Raw genomic sequence first — 10,897 nt, forward strand, 5'->3', positions numbered from 1 at the left:
TAGACGAAGATCTCTTGATGGTGGTGGGATGAAGGGCACCACACGCGGTGGCTTTGCTTGTATTAATTTGGTGGAAAAAAGGTAATTTTGATTAATCTGACGGCTGGGTTGATGGATGAAGATCTCTTGATGGTGGTGGGATGAAGGGCACCACACGCGGTGGCTTTGCTTGTATTAATTTGGTGGAAAAAAGGTAATTTTGATTAATCTGATGGATGGGTTGATGGATGAAGATCTCTTGGTGGTGGTGGGATGAAGGGCACCACACGCGGTGGCTTTGCTTGTATTAATTTGGTGGAAAAAAGGTAATTTTGATTAATCTGACGGATGGGTTGATGGATGAAGATCTCTTGATGATGGTGGGATGAAGGACAACACTCTCCTTGGATTAAATTGGTGGGGGAAAAAAAATGCAATTTTGGTTTATATGAAGGGGTGGGACCAAGTGATGGACATTTCTTCACGGTGGTGGCACCAAGGCCCAAAGGGACACAACCAAGGCCGAGCTAGGACACGAAAGATGACAAATATCACCCAAACCAAGACCCATGTTGTCACCTCCCGGGGACACTCACGTGGGTGAAGTCGGGTGCTCTCCAGGCCTTCGCCATCGCCACCACATCCCCCACCAATTTCCCGTCGGGCCCTCGGAGGTCGTTGGCCGCGTTCCCGTCGTAGTTACCGCAGATCCCGCAGAGATGCTTGCTCAGGTCCCGGGCCACCGTCACCGTCACCTCCCCGGTGGTGCTGAGGCCGGCGACGAATTCGGGTTTTTGGGTGATCCAGATGGTGCCGTGGGTCTCAGTGATGCTCAACGTGCTGGAGACCTCCACAGGGAGGGTGGCTGGGACCCCATTGACCTGGAGAAGACACCAATAGGGAGAGCATGGCTCCGTGCGATGCGACCTTGAAATAAATTCAAATTGGGGTGAAAAAGCCAGGCAATAGGCCATTTCTCCACCACCAACCTTCTCCATAGTGGTGGAACCCAAAATGGGGTGAAATCCCTCCATTTTAGGTATGGAGAGATGGCGTGAAGCGCCCGGGGGGGATACGTGGGATGGAGATGCGAGTGAGGGTTGATCTCGTGGGGTTCGCTCCTGCTTGGGGCCTGGGGTGGGAGGTGGGATGAGGACCTGGACAACCTGGGTTCCCTCCACGGGGCTGGGAGAGGGGTCTGGCGTGAAGGAGGGCACCCGTGGGTGCTTCCTTTACATTAAATTACCGAAAAAAAGGCAATTTTGGTCAATATAAAGGGCTGAGCGTGGACATCTCTCGATGATGGTGGGATGGCGGGATGGAGGGCAACACCCATGGGTGCCTCACTTGCATGAAACTGCTGGAAAAAAGGCTGTTTTGGTCAAAATGAAGGGATGGGCCAACGTGTGGGCATCTCATGATGATGGTGGGATGAAGGACAGCCCATGTAGGTGCTTCCCTTGCATGACACTGATGGACCTTGCAATATATTGGTGGAAAACCATGGATTTTGGTTACAATGAAGGGCAGGGGGACTTTTTGGGTGGCAGTGGGGTGGGGACGACCTACCCAGACCTTCTTGTCCCTCTTGACGGTGACAAAGGCCGGGGGGCTGAAGAGGTGAAGGGCCAGCACGGCCGGCCGGTCCTGGTTCTCCCCAACATCAGCCAAGAGCCGGAACCAGCCGGGACGGCGAGGGTCACACAAGGCGGTCATCACATAGATGCTGGTGGCCGTGGTGGTGCCGGTGGCACTGTCGAAGGAGACAAAGCGGGTGGCGGGGGCCAGGGTGCAGTGTCCCGGTTGCTCCATGCAGGCCCGGACACCATCCTTGAGGCCACACGCTTGGCCGAAGGGGCAGCTGGCCGGTAGGCACTGCATTCCACCCGCCGCCCGGCACGTGCAGCTCTCGCTGCAGTCGGCGGAGAGGACGGTCTCGGCGATCTGCAGGGTGGGACAGCCAAAAAAACCCGCCGCGTTCAACAGGTTTTCCCTTGCAAAGATTGCAGAAATGGGGAAAAAACACCGCACGCGACGGGTTTTCCCCTTGCAAAAGCTGCAGAAGGCAAAGAGACGCTGTGTGCAACCCCTGTCCTCCTTGCAGAGACTGCAAACGTGCAAAGAAATGCTGCGTGCAACCGATTTTCCCCTTGCAAGGACTGCAAAAGAAGAACACGGCTGCAGGCAAGTGGTTTCCCCTCGCAAAGGCTGCGAGAAGGAAAAAAGGCTGCGTGCAACTGGTGTCTTGCAGAGTTGCAAGAGACAGGCAGCGCTGCAACGCTCCCCTCGCCAGGCTGCAAGCACCCGTGAGGTGCGCGAGGGCGCAACGCTCCCCTCGCGAGGGTGCAAGCCTCCCCGGCCGCACCCACCTCAAAGTAGTGGCCGCGGTACAGGCACCCGCAGGAGTCCGTGGGGACGCACTCGTCCCCGTTGAAGAGGAAGCCCTCGTCGCACTGGCAGCCCTCGAAGCACTTGTTGGTGCACTGGATGCTGGCCGAGAGGCTGGCGCAGGTGTGGTCGCAGGTGCGGGTGCAGAGCTCGTAGTGGCTGTTGGGAGGGCAGGAGAGGGCTGGCGGGTGAAAAAACAAAGAAAAGCAGCGACTTCACTATTTGCTCTTTATTTTCTCCTTTTCCAAGGGGGGGAAAAAAAAAAAAAAGCACTTTGCAGAAGTGTAAGAGCAAATATTGCACAAAGGCGGATGCTGCACGCAAATCACTTCCCCCAGCAAAAAATCCCCCCCTGAACTCGCGCAGCTGGCTTTCCCCTTGCAAAAGAAATGCAAAGCAAAACCAAATTTTGCATGCAACCGCCTTCCCCCTTGCCAAGATTTGCAGATCTAAAGCACCGCTGCTTGCAACTCTTTCCCCCTTGCTGAAATTTCCCATCGCTGCACGCAGCTCCTTTCCCCTTGCAAAATAAAGCCACCGCTGCGTGCAACCGCTTGCCTTCTTGCACCCTTTGCAAAACTAAAGAGCAGCTGCATCCAACCGCTTCCCCCCCCCCCGCACGCAACCAGAAATGCAAACCCGCTGCATGCAACCGCTGCGCTCTTGCAGAAATGCAAGCCCATGGCGTGCAATAGCTTTCCCCTTGCAGAAATGCAAGCCCGCTGCATGCAACCGCTTTCGCCCTTGCAACCTTTGCAAAACCAGAGCAGCTGCATGCAACCGCTGCGCCCTTGCAGAAGTGCAAACCCACTGCATGCAGCTCCTTCCTCCTTGCAGAAATGCAATCCTGCTGCATGCAACCGCTTCCCTTCTTGCGGCCTTTGCAAAACTAAAAAGCAGATGCATGCAGCCGCTTCCCCTTGCGGAAACGCAAACCTGCTGCATGCAGCCGCTTCCCTTCTCGCAACCTTTGCAAATCAAGAGCAGCTGCAGGCAACCGCTCCCTCCCTTGCAGAAACGCAAACCCACAGCATGCACCCCCACCCCGGTCGGCTGGTGACTCACGGCACTTGGCAGCTGCCCGCCACTCCTGGAGCTGCCCGCCGGCGGCCTGGCAGGCAGTGGTGTAGGCCTGCAAGCTGCGACACAACGCTCCGGCGCCCACCTGGCTGCACTGCTCCTGCATGCACGCAGCCACGTACTCCTGGGGTGCCACCACCCTGTGGCACCCGGCGAGGGGTCCCGTCGCCTCCGTCAGCACCCCGCAGGGCCCCGGGGTGGCCGAGGGGCAGGTGGGGGGTGGGGACCCATGGGTGCAGGTGGTTGTGAGGGTGCCCCAAGCGGCCCCCAGCTCCTGGGGGGTGGTGGGGTCATTGTTGGCGTCCCCGTCGAAGTTGCCGCAGAGACCCTTGGTGTGGTGGCGGTAGGTGCTGGGGAGGGTGAGCAGCACGTAGGCGTTGCCGTTGTAGAGGAGTTTGGGGCCGCCCTGCACCTGCAGCACCTGGTGGGTGCCCTCCTGGGACACCGTCACGGCCCCCCCGGCCAGCGTCAGCGGCAGGAGGTGCTGCTCGCCATCCACCTGCGGGGAAAAAGAGGGGTGAGCGGGGTGTGTGTGTGTGTGTGTGTGCACCCCAAAGCAGGGATTGCACCCCAAAGCAGAGTTTGCACATCCTGCTGGGCACCCCAATGTCAGGTCTGCACCCCAAAGTGGGGCTTGCACAGCCTGCTTTGCACCCCAAAGTCAGGTTTGCACCCTGAAACGGGGCTCGCGCATCCTGCTGCGTAGCCCAAAGCTGGGTCTGCACATCCTGCTGTGCACCCCAACGTCAGGTTTGCACCCCAAAGCAGAGCTTGCACCCCAGAGCAGGGTTTGTATGTTCTGCTGTGCACCCCAACATCAGGTTAGCACCCCAAAGTGGGGCTTGCACTGCCTGCTCTGCACCCCAAAGCAGGGTTTGCAAGCTAAAGGGGAGTTTGCCCGCTGGGCTTTGCACCCTGAAGCAGGGTTTGCATGTCCTGCTGTGCACCCCAAAGCAGGGTTTGCACCCCAAAGCAGGATTTCTGGGCACCCCGAAGTGGGGTGTGGCACCCCAAAGCAGGGCTTGCACATCTTGCTGTGCACCCCAACATCAGGTTTGCACCCCAAAGTGGGACCTGCACTGCCAGCTTTGCATGCCAGAGCAGGGTTTGCACCCCAGAGTCGGGTTTGCACATCCGGTTGTGGACCCCAAAATGGCATTTGCAAGCTAAAGAGAAGTTTGCACGCTGGGCTTTGCACCCCAAAGTGGTTATTGCACCCGAAAGCTGCCCCACTCACCGTCACCTCCCACCGGATGCCCCTGGCCATGCCGACAGTGACTCCGTGCACGGTGACCAGCAGCTGGCGGATGAACGGTCCCTCCTTGCCGCTATCCTTCACTACCTTCACCGTGAAGGGCACCAGCGGGTCCTTGGGGCCGGCAGCCTCAGCTGCCGCCAGCATGTAGGTGCAGGTGCCGGCGAAATGCAGCAGGTGCCCGTCAAAGGTGCTGTAGGAAACCGCACCCAGCACCTCGCAGCGCCCGCACTCGTGGGGGTAGCAGCCTCGCACCCCGTCCTGCACTGTGCACACCTCGCCCGCCGCGCAACCCTCCGGCTTGCACTCCACCACCCCGGCTGCTTTGCAAGTGCAACGCTCGCTGCAATGAGGGCAGATGAAAAACTTCTCGCCCAGCTTGTAGTAGCGACCCTCGTGCAAGCAGCCACACTGGGCCAGGGGGACGCAGCGGTCGCCGCTCAGCAAGAAGCCCTCGTTGCAGAAGCAGCCTTCGGTGCAGAGTGCGGCTTCCTCACATTCCTCCACTTCTGCTTGGCCCCGGCACGTGGCCGGGCAGGCTGGGCCGCAGAGCTCGTAGTGCTGGTTCGGGGGGCAGACGGGGCCTGCGGGGGCGGAAATCAGCAGGGGTGGTGTTTGCAGAGCTCCAAAAACCTTTGTGCATGGAAGCCTTAAATCTCCCGTGCAAACCAGAAACCTTCCGTGCACGCAAGCCCCAAACCCTCTGTGCAAACCAGAGAGCCGTCATGCATGCAAGCCCTAACCCCCCCCCATGCAAACCAGAAAGCTTCCGTGCATGCAAGCCCCAAACAGTTCGTGCATGCAATCCCCAAACCCTCTGTGCTTGCAAGCCCAACCACCTTCATGCACGCGAGCCCCGAACCCTTCATGCAACCCAGAAAGCCTTTGTGTGTAAGCCCCGAACAATTCGTGCGTGCAAGCTCCAAAATCTTTGTGCAAACTAGAAAGCCTTCGTGCGCGCAAGCCCTAAGCCCTTCGTGCGCACAAGCCCCAAGCCCTTCGTGCAAGAAGGAAAAAAAAAAAAGCATTGTGCATGCAAACCCAACCGCTTTTGTGCATGCAACCCCCAGGAGATCCCCCTGCCCCGAGCCCCACGTACTGCAGAAGGCGGCGGTGCGCCGCTCCCTGGTGCGGATGCCCTGCCTCTGGCAGGCGGTGACATAGGCGCTGATGGAGTGGCAGACCATTTCCTGGTGCCCCTTGTAGAGGCAGGTGTCGAAGAGGCAATCTTCAAAGTAGGGGGCTGGGTCGATGGCGCTGAGGCAGGCGCTGAAGGGTCCCTGCTTCTTCACCAGGAGCCCGCAGTGCTTGTCGCCCCGGTAGGCACGTTTCTCTGCTTCGGTGCAGACTTCGCAATCCTCGGTGCAACCAGCCCAGCAACCGGGGATGTCGGCCACCTTCCAGGAGTCAGCAAATTGGATTTCGTCGGTAGCCGGCTGCCCGTTAGGCAAAACGAAGTCGTCCTGGGGGTTGCCATTGGCGTCGCCGCAGAGGCCGCAGACGGCGCCCGAGTAGGTGTTGGGGAGGATGACCATGGCATGGCTGTACCAGTCGAAGGTGACGATGACCTCAAAGTCGGTCTTGATGAAGCCATGGACGCCACTGAGGTAGACCTGGAGCTTGTCGCCGTGGTTGAAGGGCAGATCCACCAGGATCCCGTTGACCTGGAAGGGTAACGTAGGTCGCATGATGCCACGCAATGACTTGGAAGCCCACCAAGATGCCACGCAGCAAGCTTGCAGCTCAGCCGTATGCCATACAACCTTGAAATCCACCCAGATGCCAAGCAATGACCTTGCAAACCAAGCAGGCATCATGCAATGAGCTTGCAGCCCACCTAAACGCCACACAACAAGCTCACGACGCACCCGAACTCCATGCGATGAGTCTGCAGCCCACCCAAATGCTACGCAACAACTGTACGGCCCATCCAGACACCATGCAACAACCTTGCAACCCACCCAAATGCCTTGCAATGAGTTTGCAACCCAGCAGGACACCATGCAATGACCTTGCAACCCAACTAAACACCATACAAGGACCTCGCAGCCCACCCAGATGCCATGCCATGACCTTGCAACTCAACCGGCACCTCATTCTCCCCTACCTTGAGCTTCTGAGGGTACGCCTGGCTGAGGCTGAGGGTCATGTTGTAGACTGCCAGGGTGACCTCCTTGGTGTAGGAGACCACACGGCTGCCCCGGTTGTTGTTCTCCACGGTGACGGTGAAGGGGACGAGGGTGGAGTCATTGGAGCAGAGGGCAGCCAACTGGTAGATGCAGGTGCCCATGAAATCATAGCGGAGCCCGTCGAAGGTGGTGTAATGGGGGTCGCCAGTGGCCACACAGATGGAGCGGCTCTTAGACACGCACCGCCGCACGCCCTTCACCACGGTGCACTTCTCGCCCAACTTGCAAGCGGCTTCCTTGCACACCACCATGCCCAAATCTGGGTCACACCTGCACCAAGATTGGCAGGTCTCATCGGCCCAAAACTCCTCACCGGGACGGTAGTAGCGACCGTCGCGGGTGCAACCGCAGCTGGCCACCGCCACGCACTGGCCGCCGCTGAGGACGTAGCCCTCGTTGCAGGCGCAGGTCTCCACGCAGGGCTGGGTGCAAGTGTTGGGTGCATCCCGGTTGGTGCACGTGGCCGGGCAGGCGTTGCCACAGGCTTCGTAGTGGCTGTTTTCGTGGCAGGGTAACGCTGGGGGGAAGAAATGGGGCGATTAGAGGGGGAGGATGCAGCAGCATCACATGGGTATTGCAAAGAGTTCATGAGACGAGCGCTTGGCGTGCAAGATCCTGGGGACGGATAGTGCACCGTGTGACTGCACCGAGCGCTTTGCATGCAGCGTCCCAGGGAGGGATGCTGCACCGTGTTAACACACTGAGTACTTTGCATGCAACATCCCAGGGCTGGATACTACCCCATGCAAATGCAGCAATTATTTTGCGTGCAACGCCCCGGAGCTGGACATTCTCCTGTGCAAATAACACCGCGTGCTTTGCATGCATCATCCCATGCTAGATATTCCCCTTCTTTGCAAAAACCACCCCGCCACATAGACCGAGGAGGAAACCCCTTGCTTACGACAGCCTGACGGCGTCCTCCAGTCGTGCACGACAGCTCCATGCTTCTTGCAGGTGGACGCGTAAGCCTCCAGCACCTGGCAGAGGATTTTCTTCGCCCCGTCGCTCATGCACACATCGTAGAGGCAGTTGCGGTAGAAATCCCGGGGCTTGACGACCTCGTGGCAAGCCTTGAAGGGCCCCTCGAAGCTTTTTTTGATGAGACCGCAGTACTGGTTACCCCCGTACAGCTCCTTTTTCTCCTCCTCGCACACCGGGCAGTTGCCTTCACAATAATCCCAGCAAAACGGGTCATCGTCATCGAGGACTTTCCAGCCTTCGGCCCAGGCCACCACGGCGGCGATGGCACTGCCGTTCTGGGGGATGTCGTCCTGGGGCTTGAGGTTGAAGTTGCCGCAGAGGCCGCAGGTGTGTTTGTAGTAGCTGCTGGGGAGGTCGATGAGCAGATGCCAGTTCCAGTCGTACATTACCCGGAGCCCAAAATCCGTCTCCAGCACGGCGCTGAGCCCGCTCTGGAAGACCTGCACCTTGCCATCCTCCAGGCTCACCGGGAGAAGTGTCACCACCCCATTCACCTGCGGGTGGGGAGCACCAGGTGTGAGCACGATGCACATGCACCAACCTGGGCTTGGGGCATGCAACTGCCTCACTGCGGCACGCAATTGCCCCACTGCGGCATGTGATCGCTTCTGCAGCCACTGCTCACTGCAGCGTGCAATACCCGCTGCAGTGGGCAACTGCTACCGGGGTGCTGCAGCGTGCAAGCGCCTTGCTCTGGTGATGCAGCGGCACGCAAGTGCTCGCAGCACCATGCAATCGCCTTGCAGCGGCATGCGATGTCTCCGCAGTTGCCCACTGCAGGATGCAGTTACTGCTGGGGTGTTGCGGCAACAGGCGACCACCACTATGGCATGCAACCACGTGCTGTGGCATGCAACGCCCCGCTGCAGTGATACTGCAGCGTGTAACCACCCGCTGCAGCAATGCTATAGTGCGCAACTGTCCTCTGCAGCATGCAACCACCTGCTGCAGCAAGGCTGAGGCCATGGAACCACTGCTTGATGTGCAATCACTGCTGTGGTGATCCTGCGGCATGCAATCACCCGCTGCAGTGTGGAGTTGCCACTATGGTGATGCTGCCACATGCAATCACCTGCTGCAGAGTGCAGTTATTTGCTGGGACGATGCTACGGTGTACCAACACCTGCCATGGTGTGCAAGCACCGCTGAGGAGCGTAATTGCCTGCTGCGGCATGCAATTACCTGCTGCAGCGATGCTGCGGTGTGCAATCACCCACTGTAGCAATGCAAGTATACGGCGTGGCACTGCGGCGTGCAGCCACCTGCTGCGGCGCGCAGCCATTCACCGGGGTGTGCAAGCAGTGTTGCAGTGCTACGAGAGTGTGCAATCACCCACTGCAGCGTGCAATCGCTGCTGCAGCGAGCGAACACCATTACAGCGCGCAACCACCCACCGCAAGCTCCGTGCCCTCCTGGCGAGATCCAAACTTGGAGTCAACCCTCATCAGGGGCTGCTGAGATGCTCTGTGCGTCAAAACCCCTCCAGTTTCATGACATCGCTGCCTTCGTCGGGCTTTGCTTTTGCCTCACCCGACTCACATGTGCCAGCTGCCACCGCAAACCTCCCGGGGCGGGGGGTGTCCCACCCGCTTTGAGGTTTCTTGGAGACCTACTGCAGCTGCCTGTGGTGTTTTGGGCTTCCCCAAGTGGCAGAAAACAACCTCAGGTTGCCCCGTGCAAGGCAGCGTATTCCCAGCGTATGCCAACATTTCAAAAATCCACATTCCAGTTTGATTGATTTTAGCCAAAAATAACGGTGGCCCTGATGAAGCAGGAAGGGGTGTTGAACGTGATGGGGGAGATGGACAAAAAAGAGGGTGGGGAAGAGATGGATGAAAAAAGAGGCGGGGAAAGGCCCATTTTCCCTCCATTTTAGGCCAACTCACCCTGACTTTGCCCAGTTCCTTTCGGTGGATGGAGACGTGCTGCCCGTAGACCTTGATGTTGGCCAAGCTCACATAGGAGACTGATTTCACCCCGCCACGGATGTCATTCTTGCCCTCCACCTTGAAGGGTACCAATCTGGTGTCATTCCCACAGGATTCGGCCACGGTGTAGGTGCAGGTGCCTTGGAAGTCGAAATCGAGCCCGTCGAAGGTGTGGTAGTGGGGGTCCCCCCAACCCCAGCAGGTGGCAACCAGGGATGGGACACACTTGGCTTGACCGTCCTTCAACTTGCACCTCTCCTTGGGCCGGCACTGAAGGGCTTTGCACGGGTCTGGAAGGAGAAGAAACCATGGGAGAAACCACGGGAGGTGTCCTGGTGAGGGGCACATCCCATGTCACCATGCAAACCAAGTGTCTTCACCGGTGTTGAGGTCCCACCAAGTGTCCTCTGCTCCCCCTTGGGCTTTGGCAGGAGATCGGCAGCTCCGAGATGTAAATCGGGGCACAACAATCCATCGCCAAACCCAAATTTCCCCTTTGCAGCCGTCTTCCCCCCCACACCCATTGCTTCGAAAAGCGTCAAGATTGGGTTCATCGTTGCCCAAGATTGCACCCGTCCTTCAAGAAGGTGCCACCATGGTTAAAATAGGACATCTGGGTGGATGCAAAGCCAAGGGATGGCTTTTCTGAAGCACTTTGCTCCTCCAAAATCCTCCCAACCACATCCCTGATCCTCTTAGGGTTGGAGATGGGATTTGTGGCCTCCATCTCCCCTTGCTGTAGGGCTTACACCTCAGCCCACACCTCTAAATCAAACATCCAGACCAGCCCCAGGATCTGCTCTGGCTCCAAGATCCCTTTTTTTGGTTTGTTTTCCACTCAAGCAACCCCATTTTTCCTTACTTTGATTGATGCAACCCAAGACCCCGTCCCGGATTTCACAGGTTTCGTCATCGGTGCAGCTGTGGCGGCTGCAAGTCAAGCCCTTGCCGGGGACACACGTGCAAAGCTGCTGGCAGTTATCGTTCAAGACCGACTCGTGGGGCTGCAGGGCGAGAGGTTGCAAAGCGTTGCGGTGAGAAGAGCAAACTGTGTTACACATAAATGCATAAAAATATGAAGAGGGGGGGGGGAA

The 10,897-nt window shown here is 58.3% G+C and overlaps 2 protein-coding genes across 2 annotated transcripts in view; both read right to left on the minus strand.

The window, feature by feature from the left end:
- Positions 1 to 1,800, minus strand: part of LOC103903190 (IgGFc-binding protein-like) — a 2,525-nt gene extending 725 nt beyond the window's left edge. Inside the window, exons 1-2 of the mRNA XM_009284340.2 lie at positions 1,549 to 1,800; positions 576 to 860 (exon numbers count right to left, since the gene is read on the minus strand). Of these exons, the coding sequence (XP_009282615.1) occupies positions 576 to 860; positions 1,549 to 1,791 (528 nt within the window). The 5' untranslated portion in view covers positions 1,792 to 1,800. The remainder of the gene's footprint in view (positions 1 to 575; positions 861 to 1,548) is intronic.
- The window catches only part of LOC103903193 (IgGFc-binding protein), a gene marked incomplete at its 3' end in the record, with an annotated part of 22,984 nt that continues 13,884 nt past the window's right edge, over positions 1,798 to 10,897 (minus strand). The window contains exons 11-19 of the mRNA XM_009284344.1: positions 10,666 to 10,807; positions 9,762 to 10,093; positions 7,796 to 8,369; positions 6,810 to 7,408; positions 5,802 to 6,366; positions 4,685 to 5,286; positions 3,433 to 3,946; positions 2,349 to 2,548; positions 1,798 to 1,923 (exon numbers count right to left, since the gene is read on the minus strand). Of these exons, the coding sequence (XP_009282619.1) occupies positions 1,798 to 1,923; positions 2,349 to 2,548; positions 3,433 to 3,946; positions 4,685 to 5,286; positions 5,802 to 6,366; positions 6,810 to 7,408; positions 7,796 to 8,369; positions 9,762 to 10,093; positions 10,666 to 10,807 (3,654 nt within the window). The remainder of the gene's footprint in view (positions 1,924 to 2,348; positions 2,549 to 3,432; positions 3,947 to 4,684; positions 5,287 to 5,801; positions 6,367 to 6,809; positions 7,409 to 7,795; positions 8,370 to 9,761; positions 10,094 to 10,665; positions 10,808 to 10,897) is intronic.

Source organism: Aptenodytes forsteri, unplaced genomic scaffold (assembly GCF_000699145.1).
Source record: "Aptenodytes forsteri isolate BGI_AS27 unplaced genomic scaffold, ASM69914v1 Scaffold999, whole genome shotgun sequence".
NCBI classification, from domain to species: Eukaryota; Metazoa; Chordata; class Aves; order Sphenisciformes; family Spheniscidae; genus Aptenodytes; species Aptenodytes forsteri.